This window comes from Schistocerca gregaria, chromosome 1, assembly GCF_023897955.1.
Source record: "Schistocerca gregaria isolate iqSchGreg1 chromosome 1, iqSchGreg1.2, whole genome shotgun sequence".
In the NCBI taxonomy this organism is placed as follows: Eukaryota; Metazoa; Arthropoda; class Insecta; order Orthoptera; family Acrididae; genus Schistocerca; species Schistocerca gregaria.
The window spans coordinates 250,172,138-250,196,961 of NC_064920.1; the positions used below are offsets into that span (position 1 = coordinate 250,172,138).

At 39.8% G+C, this 24,824-nt stretch overlaps 1 protein-coding gene across 2 annotated transcripts in view; it reads left to right on the forward strand.

Annotated features, from left to right (window-relative positions):
• The window catches only part of LOC126339177 (zinc finger protein 236-like), a 216,534-nt gene that overhangs the window by 37,629 nt on the left and 154,081 nt on the right, over window positions 1–24,824 (forward strand). For both annotated transcript variants that reach the window (XM_050001610.1, XM_050001609.1), the window contains exons 6-7: window positions 2,551–2,715; window positions 8,973–9,107. In XM_050001610.1, coding sequence (XP_049857567.1) covers window positions 2,551–2,715; window positions 8,973–9,107 — 300 coding nt within the window. The remainder of the gene's footprint in view (window positions 1–2,550; window positions 2,716–8,972; window positions 9,108–24,824) is intronic.

A 24,824-nucleotide genomic window follows, 5' to 3' on the forward strand; every position in this document is an offset into this window, starting at 1 on the left:
ACGGAAACATAAATGTGTGGACCTCGGACGTCACATCCCCATTTCTCATTCTTTTGTAGTATCTGCTGTAGTTCCACATCCTTTTGGCACCTACATCACTACAGCAGTCTGCTGGCTTCTAGGCCATCTGTGTTAGTCACTTATGTGTTATGCTGTCCAGATGGACGCTGTGGTTACTGGTTCTACACTCCCATAAATATATGTTGGCACCTGAAGATGAAGCTTTATGCTTCGAAACCAGTCATGTAATAAACTAAAATATTACTAGCAACTGAAGCAGATTTTTGTTCTATTAAAAGTGAGGTAATGAGAGCAGGGAAAACAAAAATATGAAGTTGTAATGGAAAAAATATTAGGGAAGTAAAAGCTGTGAAATATCTAAAAATTAAGATAACAAAGAAAGAAAACATCAAGAAAAACATTTTGGAGACGATAGAAAATGTCCAACTTGTTACTGTGTATCAGGTGTAATTAGGAATTGAAAAGTACCTGCCAAAGCAAAGCTCATGATATACCCATCATATTACCTACCACTTTTAACCTATGGTTCAGAATATTGAACCTGGAAAAAAAAAAGATCTGAATAGAATGAAATTAAGAGATGTGCATTCTACAAGGAATCTCAAGAAGATGAGAATGGACAGGATAAGAAATGAAACAATGCAAAACGCATTTCAGATCAACCTCCTAAAATAAACTGGAGAGAAAGAAGTGGAAATTATTTGGCCACATTAAAGGAATGGGGAAAAGAAAGACTACCAAAAAGAGCTCTGGAATGGGCAGGATCTGGAAGAGGACCAACTGGAAGACCACAAACAAGATGTAGAGACCAGGTAAAAGATGATGGAGAATCAACGAGGACTACAATGGGAGGAAATGCTGAATGATATATTGTGGAATAAAAGGGAAGATCGGAAGAGGCTTTGTGGATGAACTCCATAAGCAGAAATTTTTCAGGAACAACAACAACAACAAATAATAATAATAAAACTGATCAGGGAATGTTCTGGATTGGAATATGTAGTATGTACTGTAATACCATGGAAAAAGAAGTGGGCAGAAAATGCAGCAATGGGATGGGATGGTATATGGATCCAGGAAATTCTTTGGTAGATCTCAGAAAAGGGTGCCAATGAACCTCTGAAAGTGGATGAATAAGAAAAGGCGCAGAAACTAGCTGAAGACTACAGTGCATGGAGAAGTCCAGAAAAGGCTTATATTTAGCAGTGAATGTCAAATTGCTGGTGGTGAACTATTTTTGTTCAATGGCAGTATGTTCAAAAACTAATATGAGAAAGCAATACTGCTGGTGCTGGATGCCACAGTTTCCTGCAACTCCTTTCTTATTTCAAGGCAAAAACATTGCAGTACAATTTTTCTTTTCTTTTGTTTTCTTTCTTTCTGTCTCCCATGAAACATGGACATAGCTAAATGGAATTATGATGTGTTTTTACATAAACTGATGCTTTGTGATAGCATTAATTGAAAAAGCTAATTTCTGAGTTACAAAAATATTATTTATTTAGAAGAATTTGTAAACAACACAGCAAGTGGAGTTATACTTGATGACTTGTGAGGCCTAAGTTTCTCTCGCCGTATACAATTTTCAAACAACTTACCGGAATGCAGCAAAGTAATATTTACAGCTATCGCCGGTATTTCGGCAGGAGTACACCCCACCATTACCCGGCTGAATTGTTATAAGTTATTTGAATACTTGATGTCTTGCTCACCATGCAAAATATTGCTATCAAGCAAGGCAGTTAGCAGTGATGTGATAGATACAATTGGGCCAACAGTTGTCTAGTGTAAGTACCCAGAGAAAGAGCAGCAATGAGTGGGAGAAACTGCCAAATACTGTCATTAAAAGTACTGTTGCATGCAAAGTGCATTTGGAAAATTGTTGTTGTAATCCCAAAAGTCAGTAATGTATTTTCTGTAAAAATAAATAAATTTTGTAGTGTATAAAGGGTTTAGTGCCCTGTTGGCACTGAGGTCGTTACAGGCGGCACAAACTCGGATGGGGAAGAATAACAGCTGTTTCCTTTCTAAGAAACCATCCCAGGATTTGCACTAAGGGAAACCATGGAAAACCAAAATCTGGATTACTGGACAAGGATTTGAACTGCTGTCCTCCCAAATGCAAATCTGTTGTAATTGCAGCACTACCTTGCTTGGTTTCTCTCTCTCTTAATACACAGCTGAAAACATTTCTTCAGTAACTGTACCAACTCCCATGCTAACAAAAATCATAAGCTCTGACACAAATCAGTCTGTCACCACAGCTATAATTCCAGAATAATAGAAAAATATTTAGGAGCTGTGGAAGCAGCAGCTTAGGATGAAATCTGACCGGCACTTTCCCAATTCTAGGCTCAAACCAAAAATAGTAAATTACTACATTAATTTTTTTTTTCAGTCAAGCAGAATAAGTTCTCCATTTTAGTTTATGGAACTCAACGCAGTTCACAGTTCTAACTATGAAATAACAAATAATACCTTTAAAATTTCAGGAGGCTGGTTCATGTCTGAAAATTTATTATTTTGCAGTCAAACCTTATTCTTCACATGGCAACCCACAATGTTGATGATCCAAAATGCCCTGAATGTGGAAAATCATTTGCCCGTATTGCAAGTTTAAAGGCTCATGTGATGCTGCATGAGAAAGAAGAAAGTCTTTTCTGCTCAGAATGTGGAGATGAATTTTCACTTCAGGTATGAAAGACTTATTTCCAGTAGACATATTACATGATGTTTTTCCACTTTTTTTTCACAGTTAATGTCAGCATTGCAAATGGAAAGGAAAAAAGAAATTACAGGTTATTGGAATGTTACTTACAGTACATGGTGTAATTTAGTAATCATCAAGGTTATTGTACTCTGTCAATTTTATCATACCTTGAATATCTCCTTTGTTTCAATCTAACACTTTAATTGCTTGTAAGTTAGCTTAAGACGACATTTTTAAACAGAATCGTGCACTTGTTTTCCCAGCTATGTGCAAATGATCACGTGTCTGTGTTCTGTTAATTGTTGTGCATAAATTTATAACTTGTGGTTATCAGTTATTTTGTGGTTATCAGTTACAGGAAACATTTCTTTTGTCACACTGTAGCAAAGGAACAAATACATACATAGTAATGTGAACAGTGAATCATCTGCTAAATATTTTCTTGTGTGCAGTGTAAACTCCGGTTCTCCACACTGCCTCTGAGCTAAAAACAAACTATATATGCAGGCATTCTTAGCAGTCCTACTCATTGTAATTAACTGTTCTTTTGTGTACTGAAAAAAACTGCATTGCCACACAACATTTGGTGACGCCTTGTTTCCTAATCATGTACTGAAACAATCACATCAAATGCCAGAAAAATTTGTAATTCGCCGGAACAATAAAATGCATCTATGCAAGTTTTTGCATCAGTCGCACCATGCAGAGTCATTAGTGAGCAACTGTGTCATGTAATCAATGCCTGCCATGACATCACTGGCTTACCAGCAGCAAATGTGATCTGTAGTCCAGTTTTAGTGAAACCCCCACACTTCTTGTCAGATAATACAGTTCTCTGATCCACCCAACTTGAGAGCCAATTTGTCTTGACCCACATCACTATTAATGTGGTGGCTGCACTTAATGAGCAGATGGTTACAGAAGTAAAAGATATTCTAGTTTCATTAAAAAATGTCACTATCAAGCATGCACGTTATGTGCTTATTTTGGTCAGAAAATGACTCGAAAAATTGCTCTATACTGAAGAACTCGGTGCTGCCCACCATCTCAGCTACTTTATCATCTTCATACACTGCCTGGCAACACAATAAATTATATTCTGTGAAATATTTGGTTATCATTCCTGTCTGTGGATGCACAGAAAATACTCTGTTTGTACTGCTGATCCCAACACTCTTACTCGAGCTGCTGGTTGAATAGTCGAGATGTATCCATTGACAGGTCTCACAACTGTCTTCGCCAGATGAAGACTTCTGTGGAAGCACTTCAAGCACAAGTAGATGAACTGTGTAAGCAAGTTTCAGCCCTAAAAATATGGTGCTCCATACGTGCTCTTCCAGCAGATACAAGCATTCCTCACTATGGAGAATATTTGTTGGTGTCACAAAAAAATGGATCTGACGCTCAGCAATGTCGACCAGCCTGTGACAAGGGAATCATCACCAGAAGTCAGTAGCCACGTTGACTGATCTCAAACTGGATGGCTGTCAACTGATTATAACAGAACATTCTATAAGCTGCAATTTGTCATTGACAGAGATGCTGATACCTTAGTGCACACTTCTCCTCCCCTTCCATAATGAATTACCGCTAGCAATCACCTGTATACTGCAAACAGATCTTCCACCAATAATTATGGCTACATCGACTTACATCTAAACTTCACTCTTCAACAAGAATCATAAAGGTTCAATGTTGCCACTGTGCTGTACCCAGTTATTGGAGCAGGCTTCATTTCTTTTTACTGTCTCCTCACAGATCATCAATATTTACACATGCTTGATTCTACAACATGGTTGTACAGTCATGGGAGCCTCTGCTGTGCCAATCGTTCTGGCCTTAAAGTGACTGCTGGTGGTTCACCATACAATGACCTGTTTCATCATTTCCCTGAAATTACCTACCCGTCACCTACTCCAGTGCCGGTAAGACACTCAGTGGTACTTTACAATGTCAATATACCAGGACTGCCAGTTCATGCATGCCCTCGTCTGCATACAGAACAACTAAAGACTGCAAAGTAAGATTGTCTTTTATGTTAGCACAAGAGATCTGTTGCCCTTCAAATAGTAGCTGGGGTGCTCCACTTCACGTAGTTCCTAAGCATAACAAGTGATGTCCATGTGGTGACTATCTACATCTACATACATACTCCGCAATCCACTGTACGGTGCATGGTGGAGGGTACCTCGTACCACGACTAGCATCTTCTCTCCCTGTTCCACTCCCAAAACAGAACGAGGGAAAAATGACTGCCTGTATGCCTCTGTATGAACCCTAATCTCTCTCATCTTATCTTTCCATGAAATATAAGTTGGCGGCAGTAAAATTCATCAGCTAAACGCCAGAGCAGTACCTGATTTTGTGCTAAATATCAAAGACTTTGCTACGGTAAGACTGTTTTCTCCATGATCAACCTCATCCAATGTTTTTTCTCATATAACAATTGCATCAGAAGATATACCCAAAACTGCCATTTGCACTCCTTTCAGACTTCATACAACTTTTTTGTGAATGGCATTCTGATTGAGCAGTGCAGATGAAACTTTCCAGTGCTTCTTGGATGAGTTAACTAAAGATTTGGAGTTTTGTTATATTTGTTGGAGACATGCTTTGTCATCTAATGAGACAGAGTATCTAGAACATCTATGGCAACTATTCACTAGAATACAAGAAAATGGTTCACTAATCAGCATGCAGAAATGTGTCTTCAAAGCAATGGAATTAAAATTCTTAGGGTACCTTGTCAATGCACGAGAAATTCTGGCTCCTCAAGATAGACTGGGAACTAATACTCAGTTTCCCCATTGCACTACAGTTTGAGAATTATGTCATTTCTTGGACTTGACAAACTTCTGTCAACATTTTGTACACAATCAAGCATCATTGGCAGCATCTCAATTACAGTATATAAATCATCAACTGCAAATGGAGCCTTATTACGACAACTGGCAACCTCTAGTTTTCTTCAGCAAGAAATTATCACCTTCACAAGCAAATTGGTCAATGTATGACCTCAGATTTTACAGAAAAAAGGTGTTTGAAGTCTATTATTAGGTTTCCGTACCTGACTCGATAAAATGGAGCCTGTATGGGATCACTTTGTTGTCAATATGTCTGTCTGTCCAACTATTCAAGACCCTTTTTCTCAGGAAATGGTTTCTGTTTAATTTTAAATTTTTCTACAGTCCCCTGGTGATGTAGAAACAGTCAACATTTAAGTCAGTGCAATCATAAGACACAGCCAGTGATGTCACATGTTTTGGTACTCTCAAACTAAATTGTTAAAACCTATAGGATACTTCTTTGATATAGAAGCATGAAATATGTCAAGAAGGGAGGTTTCAGTGTACAAGTAGAAGAGAAATATCTGAAAATAATATATTTTTTCATTAGTTATCTGACTTTAAAATTGTAATTAAACATGCTTCTAAGTCTTGGAGCCCATGGGACTGATATCTTGCCATATCAATGTCAATAACAGGGAACATCATGTAGACCCTCAATTCCTGCTGGAATAAACTGTCAAGTACATAGGTTTGTATGGAAGCCTCGGTGCGCATGTCCTACTGGCACCTGCCAAGTTTTATTTGTTAAAGTAATGTTTTAGTTAGTATTACCCTTTTAAACATTAAAGACAGTTGTGACTCATCAAGCTTTTCCAGCAGATATATCGTGAATAGTCTTCACGGGTTTGTCACCGTATGACGTTTTGCATATTCCACAATAACTCCTCAGAGCAATTGTCAGACATCAAGTGGTGTGTCTTTTGTCTACATCTGACAGGACTTAGCCTAATAGCTGATAATTGAAAGGAAGTCTTCTGTCAATGTGTATGTCTGATACTCAACACTACATCTATGTGATGATTAGGACTATATCCAGGTTCTTATTATTGATATAGCTTGCTGCATTGACGTGAACAAAGATACTTCTGCTTCGTATGTGACTATTATAATGGGTAATGTACTACCTTTAGTGTAGTAGTTAGTCTTCGCAGGTTTGCCGCCAGATGACGTTGTGCAAATTCCACAACATTTCCTCGGAGCAATTGACTGACACCTTCAGGTGGTTGAACCTTGCTGGTGGCTCGGTTCATCTGACGGTATCAGCATACAGAACACATGCGCGAAGAATAAACAGGCATTGAAATCGGGCATATGCGATGATTTGAAGATTGATGGCACCATACTCAAATTCCCTCTGCTGAAAATCGCAGAGCAGCCCTCCTGTGCATGTGCTGTACAATATGTTATGTGGCCAGACATTACTCACTAAAAAGCCATACTAGACCATTGTTATGATTGATCTGTGTTTGAAAAAAATTTATTTTTTTCATTGTGATTTAATAGCAGCCAGTGCAGGGTTCCAGACTGTGTTCAGTTGAAATCCCGCATCCCTGTTGATGAGAGTATCAGCTGTACTGATATGTATTGCTTCCTTAATGACACAATCCCAGAAAGATGATGCTGGGGATAAAAGTCCAGCTCTTCATAAATCACGCGATGTCCTGTATTCAGACACTGTTCTGCAATTGCCAACTTCTCCACTTGACGTAGGTGTTTATGATGCTGGTGTTCATCGCAGCATTCTTGTACTGTGCAACATGTCTGGGCTATATATGTGACCCCACATTGACAAGGAATCCTATACACACCTCGTTTCTTCAGGCCAAGATCATCCTTAACCAAAGCCAACAGGTTCCTCCATTTTGCAACTGCTCAAAAAACACACTTAATGTCATATCTTCCGAGGACTCTTCATATTCTTGATGACGTGGCACGAATATTTTGGTGTCATGTTGTCAAGAACCTGAAGAGTCCTCGGAAGATATGACATTAAGTCTGCTTTTTGACCATCTGCAAAACTGGTGAACCTGTTGTGTTTGGTTAAGGATGATCATGACCTGAGGAAACATTGTGTGTGCAAGATTCCTTGCAAGTGTGGGGTGGCATGATAGGCCAGAAATGTCGCACAGTACAAGAAAATAGTGATGAACATCAGCGTTATACATGCCTACTCCCAACCGGTGAAGTCGACAATTGCAGAACACTTTCTGAATACAGGACATCACATGATTTATGAAGAGATGGGAGTTTCATCCGCAGCATCATCTTTCTGGGATTGCGTCATTAAGGAGCAGTACACATCTGAACAGCTGATGATTTCATCAACAGTGATGCGTGATTTCAACTGAGCACAGCCTGGAATCCGGCATTGGTTGCTATTAAATCCCGATGAGACAATAAAGATTTTTTAATAATAGACCCATCAAACATTGGTCTAGTATGGTTTTTTAGTGAGTAACATTTGGTCACACTGTTAGTAAACGTGGGACATGCGCAGGAGAGCTGCTCTGTGATTTTCAATAGAGGGTGTTCTAATATGCACTACCTATCTGCAAATCATTGCGCGCGTGTGATTTCCGTGCCTGCACTTATTTCATGCACATGTTCTGTATATAGGGGCCTCAATGTTACAGTACCATCGGTTGTACCTCGCCACCAGGGAGGTTCAACCACCTGAAGATGTCGGTCAATTGCTCCAAGGAAATGTTGTGGAATTTGCACAAAGTCGTCTGGCGGCAAACCTGTGATGACTATTTACTACATTAAAGGTAGTATATTACCCATTATAATAGTCACGTATGAAGCAGAAGTATCTTTGTTCATCTTAACACAGCAAGCTATATCAATAATAAGAAGTAGGCTATATTCTTAACCATCACATAGGGGTAGTGTTGAAAGATGACTTCCTCAAATTATCAGCTATCAGAGTAAGTCTTTTGTCAGATGTAGACAAAACACACATGCATACCTCATTCACACACTTGCCCACTGTCATTCTTGGGCGTCTGGAGGTGACAGTGGCCATGTTGTGAGAGCTACACGTGTGAATTTGTGAATACTTTGATCTTAGTAGCAGAGAACAATTTTATAGCTGCTTTGTCGAAGTATTTTTAGAGGGAGATTTATGGCAGCCTTGCTAAAGGGATGCATTAGATAAGAGGTAGACACAACAAGAAATTATCTATAGAGAATTAAAATTGCTTATTAGGAAGTCCAGCTTTCATAATTTATTCTGCTGAAAACAAAACTAAAAGAGTAACTTTAATGACAGTTTTGTATTCCCAGTCCACAGTAACAACATTTATTTTAATTTATTCTGGTTTATATTTTTCCCTTAATATAAATTTGAGGAACTGTGATTTATATTATAACAAAGGTATTTTGTATTACAGTCACAGTTAGATGCTCACAAAAAGGAGCATGCTGCCGAGTGGTTAAACACCTCGAAGTTGATCAGCTGTCGTCATTGTCATCGTCAGTTTACACGTGCCTCAGCTTTGAAGGAACACATGAGAGATCACTATAAGGTACAAGCAGCTTGTTTATCTTCAACTTTCTTCACAGCAGCATTTAAATGCAAGAGTGTTACATTCTCACAATAATAACAAGGTACCAAATTACAACCTTAGTATTTGAAACATAAAATTGTTATTCTCCTCTGCCTGTTTTTGCATGTTACTTAAAATAAATTGTTCTTGACAGGATGTCTGACACAACATTTCCCATTAGCTCTTCTTGTAGAAATAGTAAACAACCAACCAGTTGCAAAATGGAAGGTTCATTTAACACATCTTTACCATGGTCTCAACATTTGTAAAAACATCAAGATGAGTTTCATTCTACAGTTGCTGTTCCAGCCATGTATAAAATTTCCATTTAGCTTTGTAAAGTATGCTAAACCATGATCAACAATATTAGGAAAGGGCAGATGGATACTCACAAAAAAAGACACTTTGAGGTACAGATAGGCACAACAGAGACTGTTGCACATTTTGCTAGTGGCCATTGCCTTATGCAGAAAAGAAATTGCACATACATTCACACAAGCAAGCGCACTTTAAGCACACGAGCGCCATCTCCGGCAGCTCAGACTGAAATCAACACACATGAATAAACTTGTAGAGTGTTACTGAGTCACCCCCAAGTGACGCAGTTGAAGTTGCTTACATGATTAAGTGAATTGAATACATAGATGTTTCTCATGGCTGTTTTTTCAGCTTCCAAACATTGCAAAACAACATAAATGCTAGAGTTTGCTGCTTGTGGTGTAGCCTTTGCATATGTCATTTTGGGAATTTAGTCCCGCAGGCTGAATTGAGGTAACATAGCTGGGATTAGTGGAATTGAAGGTGTATCGTGATTTGGTGACAAGATGGGGGAGAGGATGTGAAAAGTATTTTTGGGAAAAGCAAGATGCACCCAGTGTTGAGATATGAATATTATGAGCAAGTGATGTGGCAAGAGAACAGTTTCAAGGGAAAACGGAAAAACTTGAAATGAGTGGGGTTCTGGGGGGTGGGGATGGGGGGTGGGGGGGTTTGAGAGAAAGTGTAGCAAACGTTTACAGAATGCAGCTATAACATTTTTGCAAGCTCTGGAAATTAGTTAGCATTTAACTGATGATCAGCAGTAGTACCATAGCACCATCACGAATAGTACAGAATATATAGAGTTATTGTTGATACGTAAATCTTCAGTTGAGGTAATGAGTTTGAGGGTAGGACCACAAGTATGCAACTGAATATAAAGCCAGCACCAGCATTAGTTTTGTCAGACACTTTTCGCCTCACTTTATTAATCCATCATCAGTGTGGCCTGAAACACACTGGCATCCAAACTTGAAGCAACAAACTGATACTTCCTCACCCTGTGTCTAATTCACGATATAACCATACAAACTGTCAACAGATGTCATTACGATCGTGTTCTGCATGGAAGAAGGTATTCTGATCAACAGACAACCACACTAGCAATGACATCAGGGCACCTATCAGGTGGAGTAGTGTTTACAAGGTAGTCCCACATCTACAGTCACTGTGGACACAGTCACAGATGGTGCAGTATGGCACAGAGAAGCTCATCCGGCTAGCCGTGCAGTCTAACACACTGCTTTCTGAGCAGGAAGGCGTGCCGGTCCCCGGCACGAATCTGCCCGATGGATTAAGTGTCGAGGTCTGGTGTGCCAGCCAGCCTGTGGATGGTTTTTAAGGCAGTTTTCCATCTGCCTTGGCAAACGCGGGCTGATTGTCCTTTTATTCCACCTCAGTTACACTATGTCAGTGATTGCTGTGCAAACACTGTCTCCACGTATGTGTACACCATAATTACGCTACCATGCAAACACTGGGGTTACACTCGTGTGGAGTGTGACTTTCCCTGGGGGGAGGGGGGGGTTCGGTTCCACTGGGGGCCGAACTGCACAATAACCCTGGGTTCCGTGTGGGGCAGCGGTCGGGTGAGTGGGCTGCTGTAGCCTATTGTGGGGTTGTGTATCACTGAGGGCTACAGCGGGGATGGCCAGAAAAACAATTGTCTGCATAAAAGGTGGTGATGTTGAAGTCCCATACTCCGAGGAACTTAGGGAACGATGCGGGAGAGCCGCACCACCAACTAGGCAAGGTCCTAGCGGAGGTGGTTTGCCGTTGCCTTCGTCTGACTAATGGGGATGGATGATGATGATGATGATGATGATGATGATGATGATGATGAAGACAATACAACAGCTCCCAGTCATCTCGAGGCAGGGAAAATCCCTGACCCCGCCGAGAATCAAACCCGGGACCCCGTGCGTAGTAAGCAAGAACGCTACCGCAAGACCACGAGCTGCATAAAAGATACCCTCTCTTAATTCATTTTTTGCTACCTACAAGCAATATATAACCCCCCCCCATGAACCATGGACCTAGCCGTTGGTGGGGAGGCTTGCATGCCTCAGCGATACAGATAGCCGTACCGTAGGTGCAACCACAACGGAGGGGTATCTATTGAGAGGCCAGACAAACGTGTGGTTCCTGAAGAGGGGCAGCAGCCTTTTCAGTAGTTGCAAGGGCAACAGTCTGGATGATTGACTGATCTGGCCTTGTAACACTAACCAAAACGGCCTTGCTGTGCTGGTACTGCAAACAGCTGAAAGCAAGGGGGAACTAAGGCCGTAATTTTTCCCGAGGACATGCAGCTTTACTTTATGGTTAAATGATGATGGCATCCTCTTGGGTAAAATATTCCGGAGGTAAAATAGTCCCCCATTCAGTTCTCTGGGCGGGGACTACTCAAGAGGATGTCGATATCAGGAGAAAGAAAACTGGTGTTCTACGGATCGGAGCGTGGAATGTCAGATCCCTTAATCGGGCAGGTAGGTTAGAAAATTTAAAAAGGGAAATGGATAGGTTAAAGTTATATTGGGAATTAGTCAAGTTCGGTGGCAGGAGAAACAAGACTTCTGGTCAGGTGACTACAGGGTTATAAACACAAAATCAAATAGGGGTAATGCAGGAGTAGGTTTAATAATGAATAGGAAAATAGGAATGCAGATAAGCTAGTACAAACAGAATAGTGAACGCATTATTGTGGCCAAGATAGATACGAAGCCCACGCCTACTACAGCAGTTAAAGTTTATATGCCAACTAGCTCTGCAGATGCCAAAGAAATAGAAGAAATGTATGATGAAATAAAAGAAATCATTCAGATAGTGAAGGGTGACGAAAATTTAATAGTCATGGGTAACGGGAATTCAGTAGTAGGAAAAGGCAGAGAAGGGAACCTAGTAGGTGAATATGAATTGGGGCTAAGAAATGAAAGAGGAAGTCGCCTGGTAGAATTTTGCACAGAGCACAACTTAATCATAGGCTAACACTTGGTTCAAGAATCATAAAAGAAGGCTGTATACATGGAAGAAGCCTGGAGATACTGACAGGTTTCAGATAGATTATATAATGGTAAGACAGAGATTTCGGAATCAGGTTTCAAATTGTAAGACATTTCCCGGAGCAGATGTGGACTCTGACCACAATCCATTGGTTATGACCTGTAGATTAAAACTGAAGAAACTGCAAAAAGTGGGAATTTAAGTAGATGGGATCTGGAGAAACTGAAAGAACCAGAGGCTGTACAGAGTTTCAGGAAGAGCATAAGGGAACAATGGACTGGAATGGAGGAAAGAAATACAGTAGAAGAAGAATAGGTAGCTTTGAGGGATGAAGTACTGAAGGCAGCAGAGGATCAAGTAGGTAAAAAGACGAGGGATAATAGAAGTCCTTGGGTAACAGAAGAAATATTGAATTTAATTGATGAAAGGAGAAAATATAAAAATGCAGTAAATGAAGCAGGCAAAAAGGAATACAAACGTCTCAAAAATGAGATTGACAGGAAGTGCATAATAGATAAGCAGGGATGGCTAGAGGACAAATGTAAGGATGTAGAGGCTTATCTCACTAGGGGTAAGATAGATACTGCCTACAGGAAAATTAAAGAGACCTTTGGAGATAAGAGAACCACTTGCATGAACATCAAGAACTCAGATGGAAACCCAGTTCTAAGCAAAGAAGGGAAAGCAGCAAGGTGGAACGAGTATATAGAGGGTCTGTACAAGGGACATGTACTTGAGGACAATATTATGTAAATGGAAGAGGAGGTAGATGAAGATGAAATGGGAGATACGATACTGTGTGAAGAGTTTGACAGAGCACTGAAAGACCCGTTTCGAAACAAGGCCCCCGGAGTAGACAACATTCCATGAGAACTACTGACGGCCTTGGGAGAGCCAGTCCTGAGAAAACTCTACCATCTGGTGTGAAAGATGTACGAGACAGGCGAAATACCCTCAGACTTCAAGAAGAATATAATAATTTCAATCCCAAAGAAAGCAGGTGTTGACAGATGTGAAAATTACCGAACTATCAGTTTAATAAGTCACAGCTGCAAAATACTAATGCGAATTCTTTACAGATGACTGGAAAAACTGATAGAAGGCAATCTCGGGGAAGATCACTTCGGATTCCGTAGAAATGTTGGAACACGTGAGGCAATACTGACCCTTTGACTTATCTTAGAAGCTAGGTTAAGGAAGGGCAAACCTATGTTTCTAGCATTTCTAGACTTAGAGAAAGCTTTTGACAATGTTGACTGGAATACTCTCTTTCAAATTCTGAAGGTGGCAGGGGTAAAATACAGGAAGCAAAAGGCTATTTACAATTTGTACAGCAACCAAATGGCAGTTATAAGAGTCGAGGGCCATGAAAGGGAAGCAGTGGTTGGGAAGGGAGCGAGACAGGGTTGTAGCCTCTCCTAGATGTTATTCAATCTGTATATTGAGCAAGCAGTAAAGGACACAAAAGAAAAATTTGGAGCAGGAATTAAAATCCATGGAGACGAAATAAAAACTTTGAGGTTCGCCAATGACATTGTAATTCTGTCACAGACAGCAAAGGACTTGGAAGAGCAGTTAAATGGAATAGATAGTGTCTTGAAAGGAGGATATAAGATGAACATCAACAAAAGCAATATGAGGATAATGGAATGTAATCGAATGAAGTCTGATGATGCTGAGGGAATTAGATCAAGAAATGAGACACTTAAAGTAGTAAAAGATTTTTGCTATTTGGGGAGCAAAATAACTGATGATGGTCGAAGTAGAGAGGATATAAAATGTAGACTGGCAATGGCAAGGAAAGCGTTTCTGAAGAAGAGAAATTTGTCAACATCGAGTACAGATTTAAGTGTCAGGAAGTCATTTCTGAAAGTATTTGTATGGAGTGTAGCCATATATGGAAGTGAAACATGGACGATAAATAATTTGGACAAGAAGAGAATGGAAGCTTTTGAAATGTGGTGCTACATAAGAATGCTGAAGATTAGATGGGTAGATCACATAACTAATGAGGAAGTATTGAATAGGATTGGGGAGAAGAGAAGTTTGTGGCACAACTTGACTAGAAGGAGGGATCGGTTGGTAGGACATGTTCTGAGGCATCAGGGGATCACCAATTCAGTACTGGAGGGCAGCATGGAGGGTAAAAATCGTAGAGGGAGACCAAGAGATGAATACACTTAGCAGATTCAGAAGGATGTAGGTTGCGGTAGGTACTGGGAGATGAAGAAGCTTGCACAGGATAGAGTAGCGTGGAGAGCTGCATCAAACCAGTCTCAGGACTGAAGACCACAACAACAACAAGCAATATACATTGATGGGCCCAACAGCCAGGTCTGGTATTGAGGCATAGACCTATCTGGGGATAGGTTACAGTATTTCCTCATACCCAAATGCCTAACAGTAGGAACATAGGCTTTATTTTACCAAATGTGTTTTGCCACAATTTATTAAGGAATCGCCGGCAGCCTTAAATACATACTCAGTGAAACCCTGCTTTTACCCTTTTTCAAGAGTCTCAAAAAAAAATTAAAAAGTAGTGTAAAATGTGGGAAAACGTAAACTGTGGGAAATAACGTTTTACGCTGTAAAAGTTACAAACAGGATACCCCCTTGCACTTCGTATGATATATGTATACAACAGGCATCGAAAGACTTGTCAGGGACTTGATCATTATCTAATGAAGGTTATTTATCTAATAAAAACCACTTGTTTAACTGAAACTGATAACTGTCTGGTGTCTGGGAAGTAGGAACATTTGACTTAACATCTTAAGTTATAATCGATGTGTTTGAAAGCCTGCAGCTGTCATTCATTATTTAAATAATCAAATTTTGTGCTAATTACGTATTTTTTCATGCTTAGCATGATGTGTGTCAAGAATTTTTTTCTCGTTGTCGAGTGTAAATATGTATTTTGTGTGGAATTTGAATGTGTGTTATTCAGCAACTCTTCCACTTTAGTCAGTCATCTTTTTGAGGTTATCAGGTACCGCGGCTTTTCAGTTTTGTATAAAATCACACACACACAGCGCAAAAATCACTCCAGTTGTTTGTGTAACATAACAAAAAATACATACGTATATACTGCACTCGACAACCCAATAAATTCTCAAAACATGCTTTGCCCAGCATGAATAAAATACATAACTGGCGCTATGTTTAAACTAAAAACGTTTGAGCAACACAAAGTGAATGACGGTGTCAACTAGAGCTCCAAGTGGCCATACGCCAAAACACGCTAACTATGGCTCAACGAAAATGTCACAATGATCACAACAATCACAAAATTGCATTTGTGCAGTAGAGACAGTTGGGAAATGGTTGTGATTGGTCATGATATCTTAATTAGAATGAACCTATATAGTTACTCCCATCAGCCACCATGTCAAGTAGAGCCTGACAGCAGCGGGAGACATGGCACGAAAAACTTAACCACATAATATTTGTAAACACTACTGGACAGTCAACATCATGCCAGTGTCATTTTTTCTCCACAAACATTTTTTCATAATGCGTTAATCGCGGGAAAATTTATAAATATGTTGATGCAAAATCAGGTGCAAATTAACATTGTGGGCATAGGAAATTTGATGGGACTGATAAAAAAATGTCGTAAACAGCATGAAAATGTCAATTCCAGGAACGTAAAAGTAGGGCTATACTGCATTGTCGTTACAAAAGACTATATAATAAGGCATAAGGTCAGATGCTAACATGGTCTGGAATGTAGGGTAGAGTTTGGCCAAAAAAACAATTGGTTGCCTAAAATATACTCTCCCTTAATTCATTATTTGCTACCTACAAGCAATATACATTGGTTGTCCCAACTTCCAGATGCTGTATTGAAATATAGACCTACCTGGAGATCATCCGCAGCTTGTGGTCGTGCGGTAGTGTTCTCGCTTCCCGCGCCCGGGTTCCCGGGTTCGATTCCCGGCGGGGTCAGGGATTTTCTCTGCCTCGTGATGACTGGATGTTGTGTGACGTCCTTAGCTTAGTTAGGTTTAAGTAGTTCTAAGTTCTAGGGGACTGATTACCATAGATGTTAAGTCCCATAGTGCTCAGAGCCATTTTTTGAACCTACCTGGAGATAGGTTATACACTCCTGGAAATGGAAAAAAGAACACATTTACACCGGTGTGTCAGACCCACCATACTTGCTCCGGACACTGCGAGAGGGCTGTACAAGCAATGATCACACGCACAGCACAGCGGACACACCAGGAACCGCGGTGTTGGCCGTCAAATGGCGCTAGCTGCGCAGCATTTGTGCACCGCCGCCGTCAGTGTCAGCTAGTTTGCCGTGGCATACGGAGCTCCATCGCAGTCTTTAACACTGGTAGCATGCCGCGACAGCGTGGACGTGAACCGTATGTGCAGTTGACGGACTTTGAGCGAGGGCGTATAGTGGGCATGCTGGAGGCCGGGTGGACGTACCGCCGAATTGCTCAACACGTGGGGCGTGAGGTCTCCACAGTACACCGATGTTGTCGCAAGTGGTCGGCGGAAGGTGCATGTGCCCGTCGACCTGGGACCGGACCGCAGCGATGCACGGATGCACGCCAAGACCGTAGGATCCTATGCAGTGCCGTAGGGGACCGCAACGCCACTTCCCAGCAAATTAGGGACACTGTTGCTCCTGGGGTATCGGCGAGGACCATTCGCAACCGTCTCCATGAAGCTGGGCTACGGTCCCGCACACCGTTAGGCCGTCTTCCGCTCACGCCCCAACATCGTGCAGCCCGCCTCCAGTGGTGTCGCGACAGGCGCGAATGGAGGGACGAATGGAGACGTGTCGTCTTCAGCGATGAGTCGCTTCTGCCTTGGTGCCAATGATGGTCGTATGAGTGTTTGGCACCGTGCAGGTGAGCGCCACAATCAGGACTGCATATGACCGAGGCACACAGGGCCAACACCCGGCATCATGGTGTGGGGAGCGATCTCCTACACTGGCCGTACACCTCTGGTGATCATCGAGGGGACACTGAATAGTGCACGGTACATCCAAACCGTCATTGAACCCATCGTTCTACCATTCTTAGACCGGCAAGGGAACTTGCTGTTCCAACAGGACAATGCACGTCCGCATGTATCCCGTGCCACCCAACGTGCTCTAGAAGGTGTAAGTCAACTACCTTGGCCAGCAAGATCTCCGGATCTGTCCCCCATTGAGCATGTTTGGGACTGGATGAAGCGTCGTCTCACACGGTCTGCACGTCCAGCACGAACGCTGGTCCAACTGAGGCGCCAGGTGGAAATGGCATGGCAAGCCGTTCCACAGGACTACATCCAGCATCTCTACGATCGTCTCCATGGGAGAATAGCAGTCTGCATTGCTGCGAAAGGTGGATATACACTGTACTAGTGCCGACATTGTGCATGCTCTGTTGCCTGTGTCCATGTGCCTGTGGTTCTGTCAGTGTGATCATGTGATGTATCTGACCCCAGGAATGTGTCAATAAAGTTTCCCCTTCCTGGGACAATGAATTCACGGTGTTCTTATTTCAATTTCCAGGAGTGTATTATTTCCTCATACCCAAATGCCTCACAGTAGGAATATAATCATTATTTTGCCAAATGTGTTGTGCCAGTTTTTTTAAGGAATCACCAGCAGCCTGAAATACATACACATTTTCATTTGTATGTAGCATTCTGAACTTAGAATATTCTACTATTCAACATGTAAGTTAAAAGTGCCGCATATAATGGGAGAGTATAAATGTATATCAGGCCGCCGATGACACATTAGTAAAGTGAGGCAAAATGTGTCTGACAAAACAAATATTGGCTTTATTCAGTTGCATACAAATAGTCCTAACCTTAGACTCATTAATACAACATTTAACAGCAAATGAGGATTCACGTATCAACAACAATAACGATATGTATTCTGTACTGTTCCTGATGGCACTGCTCCTGACAGTCAGCTAAATGCAAACTGATTTCCAGACCTTGCAAAAAGTGTTATTTATATTAAATTTATTTGGTATAATTACAACTTCGTTAATGTTTGCTGGGCTTGCTCTTGCTACACCACCTTCCCCCTTAAATTTCTCCTTACCCAATTTTTCTTGTTACTGTTCTCATATCAGACGCAGTGTGGTTGTGGATCTGTCAACGATCAACCACATTCTACAAAAAAGAAATTGACTTGTCTCGTATCCCAGTGGGATAAATGTCTTAAAGCATGTGGTGATTACTTTCGAATGTAACTATTCCATGGCCCCATTGTGGTAGGTGTTCAGTTTTCATTTGACTGCCCCTCATATATACAAATATTTTTAAAACTAATACTTGTCTTACTGTGAGACTCTTAATTGTACATTGTGACAGCATTTAAAACTTTTAAATGCAGTCAATAATTAAGTGAAATATTGAAAATCAAATTTTTGTTGTTCCCAATATAGCCAAGATATTAAAATTAATGCAAGTTCTCATTTCACTGGAAGATTTCGGTCCCCCCCACCCCGTCCAACCCCTCCACATAACTGTAAAAAAAGAAGGAAAGAAAGAAAAGAGGGCTGGGCTGATGTGTGTTTCTGAAACCAAAGTATCCAATATTTCCACTTTTGCATTTACAAATAATGTTCATCAAAGGTAACATTTAAGTGTGTGTGTGTGTGTGTGTGTGTGTGTGTGTGTGTGTGTGTGTGTGTGTGTGTGTGTGTGTTCAAGTTTTTAAAAAATAAACCTTTAAAGTGAAATTAAATGAATTTCTGTAAATAATTCTCTGTACCATTTTTACTTCTAAGGTTTTGGGGAACAGCTAGTAACCTTGTTTAGGGATCAAAGGGCAGGACTACCTGGAGTCCATTCTAATCTGTTTTGTATGCTCAGATCACAATGTTTTAAAATGCTTTCCTTAATGTGTGAGAGGAGAGAAGCATTTTAATTACCACTGTTGCTGAATCTGAATAAAATGTACAGATTTTAGTTCTATCTATAATTGGACAATGGTAATCGTGAATGCTCAGTCATACCATCGGGACAATTTAATAGTTTGGGCCTCCACCATTCACAACTACGAAGATGAGTGAAAACTAGAGAATTTCAAGTACAGTTAATAAAAGTTCACATAGTAACTTAGCTACTGCTTATGATGAGATACTCAACTTTGATATGCTTGGGTGTTGTTGCTTCAGAAAGTCCCGAATTTGTCGTTGCTGATGTACTATTTTTTTTAATAAAAAACAGTGTATATCACTTTCCTTGTTTTGTATTATAACTGAATAGTATATACATTGATGGTGGATACATGTTGTCGGCTGACAGCCTTCGAAAGAGTCTCTCACAAACAGCTACCAAAAGGCAATTATGCAGACTCACTGACTCTCGCAACTGTCCCTTACTTCAACTACTACATCCTTACTGACTCTGACTGCCTGCGTGGCTCATGCTCTACATCCTTTTGTATGAAACAAAACAATTGAATACATTGTTAAATGCAAGATTTACAAAACAACAATTAAGTCATTCGATGATTTTTGTTACTTACATAAAAAAAAATGGCCACATATTGGCCTGAATGTTCTGATATGCAATTTATAAGAGTTTATTTAATTTCATATACAATTTCAATGTGTTTTACAGTACAACAATTTAAATTATATTTTAGTTAATTGTGAACAAATTACTTTGACTAAGATATTGTTATTGGTCTCTAGGATAGCTCTCAAGTAGACATATCATTTTAAGTAATCATTATGAATAAATACCATAGTTTTTCAGAAACAGTGAAGAAGTAAGTTTCCAATAATTTGTTGTGTAACGTGACTGCACAGTTCATATCGCAAAATTTCAAAGTTGAATTATTAATGAATGCCTTACTCCCCTTATTTGTAAATATAAATCAGATAACACGTTACTGTGAAATTTAGTCTGAAATTGTAAATACCTTTATACAATTTTTAATGGTCATTTTACTACTGGATCTGGGTATTGACATAACAGTATAAAGTCCAGAAAGTTAAAAATTCTAACTAAAATGACCTTTTCAGAGAACCTTGACATGAAGAAGGAATTTAAGATTGGAAAGGGAAGGTACATTTCAATTTTACGATAGCTTCATTTGTTTCTAAAACTCAGCTGAGAGATTCACAAATTTTGTATTACATAATGCGATAAGTTTGAATTTCGAAAGTTTGTGAGCCCAGTTCAGTCAGTCATCAAACATCTGCTACCAGTTTAGTTTGACACACATACAGTACTCTTGTAATGACGGAACCTTATAGACTGGCCCTCTTCTATATTCTTTTTATGTACAGGTTTTGAAGGTGAGTACCTGGACATCAGTTTCCTAAAGCAGTATGATGCAGTTCTCTATAAACTTGATAAATTTTTCTTGAATATTGGGCGATTTATGAGCTCTCTTGCATACAATACAGTTCCAGGTTACCAATGTAGTCGTCGGTACCTAAATGTGTAGTGCAAACATTTTGTAATCATAAAGTCGCTGGTTTGAGTCTCGCTGTTAGCAACTTTTTTCAATCTTATATTTCAGTTCCATATGTATTAACAAATCAAAGTATTAATTAATGAATACTGAATTACTTTTTTGTACTAAATATTGTCTCTATATTTTTAATTGCTGGTCATATGGAAATAAATTAAAATTTGATATCAATATAACAGTATTTTGTAACTAAGTAAAGATAAGTTTGCCTTCTCCAGGGGGAATGTCGTCTCTACTTCAGCATCCTTGTTTTGATTTAAGTCTTTCAGTACTCTGTCAAATTCTTCACAAAGTATCATATCTCCCATTTCATCTTCACCTATGTCCTCTTCCATTTTCATAATATTGCCCTCAAGTACATTGCCCTTGTATAGACCCTTTACATACTCCTTCCACCTTTCTGCTTTCCCTTCTTTGCTTAGAATTGGTTTTCAATCTGAGCTCGTGATATTCATACAAGTGGTTCTCTTTTCTCCAAAGGTGTTTTTAATTTTCCTGTAGCCAGTATCTATCTTACACCTATTAATATATGCCTCTACATCCTTACATTTGCCCTGTAGCTATCCCTGCTTGGCATTTTGTACTCCCTGTCGATGTAATTTTTGAGATGTTTGTATTCCTTTTTATCTGCTTCATTTACTGCATTTTTATATTTTCTCCTTTCGTCAATTAAATTCAGTATCTCTTCTGTTACCCAAGGATATCTACTAGCGCTCATCTGTTTACCTACTTGATCCTCTGCTGCCTTCAGTATATCATCTCTCAAATCTACCCATTCCCCTTCTACTGTTTTTCTTTCCACTGTTCATTCCCTAATGCTCTCTCTGAAACACTCTACAGCCTCTGGTTCTTTCAGTTTATCCAGGTTCCATCTTCTTAAATTCCCACCTTTATGCAGTTTCCTCAGTTTTAATTTACAGTTCATAACCAATAGATTGTGGCCAGAATCCACATCCACTCTTGGAAATGTCTTAAAATTTAAAACCTGGTTCCTAAATCTGTCTTACCATTTTATAAGCTATCTGAAACCTTCCAGTGTCTCCAGACCTCTTCGACATATGCAACCTTCTTTCATGATTCTTAAACTAAGGCTTAGCTATAATTAAGTTATGCTCCATGCAAAATTCTACCACACAACTTCCTCTTTCATTCCTTACCCCCATTCCATATTCAACTAATACTTTTCCATCTCTTCATTTTCCTACTATCGAATTCCAGTCCCCCATGAGTATTAAATTTTAGTTTCCCTTTACTATCTGAATAATTTCGTGTATTTCATCATACATTCTTTCACTCCCTTCATCTGCAAAGCTTTGTTGGCACATAAACTTGTACACTTGTAGTGGTTGCCAATTTTGGTTATGATACTGTACTCACTATGTCGTTCCTAGTAGTTTTCTCACTTTCGTATTCACTTATTTATAATTAAAACTATTCGTGCACTCTTATTGAATTTTGTATTTATAGCTCTGTGACTCGGACCACTTTTCTGTTGATATTAATTTCTGTGTTTCATTATCCAAAAGGAAGTTGCAAAAAAGTGCACACATCCCCAAATATGATAATCTACCTTATTTTACATTTTTACTTAAGAGAAAATAGCATCCAAAATTCAGGTGTTTCTTATACTCAAAATTAATATAAAAATGTCCAGTGTTTGATTTAAAATTCCCACAAATCTTAAAAATGGCCATATATTTGATGCCACAGGAAATCTCTCTCTGTCTAGCAGTGTTGGATTCTGCTGGCAGCAGCAGTGCATCGATGCGATGAACATTAATTGCGAGGATTCACAAGCTTGCTAACACACTTCTCCTCCCGCCCTGCCATCACAAACCCAGATTACTGTCTAGTCTATGATGCGCATTGCAGTCTACAGTGCCAATGAATCTGAATCAAAAGTGATTTGTGTTAATGGTAACAGTACAATGTTTTTGTTAGTAGCTAGTTTTGTAATGGGAAAAAAGGTATTGATATGATGTGTTCTATAAATTGAAAGTAATAGCATATTCAGAACAACAGGGAAACAGGGCAGCTGAGCGGCATTTCAGCCCTCCACCAACAGAAAATAACCATTCGCGTTTGGCGGGCTAGTAAAGAACAACTGAAAAAAAAGATGAGGAAGACTGTGCAAATAATGGACTGAGTGCAAAGTGGCCAAAACTAGATGACATATTGAAATGGATTCAAGGAGACCATCAAAATGGCATTGGAATTAACATAAAAATGATTCGAATACATGCTTGGAAGCTAGTGCTACAGTGGAACTTAACAGACTTTAAGGGGGAATTTGTTTGTGCTATGAAGTGTCATGGACTTAACGTGTGAACCAAAACCAAAATATTTCAGAAAATGCCACAACAGAATGACGAGAAAATACTATCCTTTTATCACTTTATTATTCAACACTGGAAGCCAAATAACAAATACGGATGAAACTACTCTTACATTTCATGTGGCAAGCAACACAACTGTTGACAGGAATTGTGCTAAACCTGTGACTATACAGACAATTGGACATGGAAAAAATGCGCTACACTGTTGTCCTCTCATGTTGTACTTGTGGTATTAAACTTGATCCAATGATTATTTTAAAGCACAAAACAATGCCAAAGCTTTTTGAAATACTGCCAGGTGGTGTTCATGTACATGACAAGTGTTGGATGGACACTACTGGTATGAAATTAGGATTAACAGAGTATGGGAGTGAAGGAAAGTTACTTTATTGAAGAAGATTTCTCTTCTCATGGTAAATCAGTTTAGTAGTCATTTGAAAAATTCCGTGAAAAAGAATTTGAGACAGGAAAATACAGAGCTTAGCGTTATTCCAGAAGGACTTATTTCACAATTGCAAGATTCTGATGTCTCGATAAATAAAGCAGTTGAAGTGTGTAAGAGACAGGAATGGAAAAATGGATGATGGATGAAACTCAGTATGAATTCACACTGGGGGGAGCTTTAAAACAACTTACAATGAAACAAATGTGTCAGTGGATAAAAGTCATTGTCGAGGGTGAGAGAAGATATTACTAGTAAATCTTTCAAGAAGTGCGGCATAAGTACACGGTTGAGTCAAATGAAAACCTTAAATATTTTTAAAAATATTATTTATTGTGCAGAAGTGGTACAAAGCTGTATCTCTTTTCAACATAATCTCCCCCATGATCAATGCAAGTCCTCCAGCACTTACAAAGTGAATAAATTCCCTTAGAAAAAAACTCTTTTGGTTGTTCGCACAACCGTGTGGCATACCTCTTCATTGCAACGGAACTTCTTTCCTCCCATTGCGTCTTTGAGTGGTCCAAACATATGGCAATCACTTGGGGCAAGGTCTGGTGGACGAATAAGACACTCAGAATGCAGGTTTGTGATTGTTGCAACCATTGTACGGGCAGTGTGAGGCCTTGCATTGTCATGTTGCAAAAGGACACGTGCTGACAGCAATCCATGTCACTTTGATTTGATTGCAGGCCACAGATGATGTTTTAGGAGATCTGTGTATGACGCACTGGTGACAGTGGTCCCTCTAGGCATGTAATGCCCCAAAATGATGTCTTTTTTTGTCCCAAAAGAGAGTCAGCATAACCTTCGCTGCTGATGGTTCTGTTTGAAACTTCTTTGATTTTGGTGATGAGGAATGGCACCATTCCTTGCTTGCCCTCTTTGTTCCCAGTTGGTGGAAGTAAACCCAGGTTTCGTCTCCAGTAACAATTCTTGCAAGGAAGCCATCACCTTCTCGTTCAAAGCTCCGAAGAAGCTCTTCACAAGCTTCAACACGTCGTTCTCTCATTTCAGGAGTCATCTGCCATGGCACCCATCTTGCAGATACTTCATGAAACTGTAGCACATCATGCACAATGTGACCCATGACTAATCTGTAAACATGCTGCAATGTCATTCAGTGTCACTCAGCGGTTTTCCTT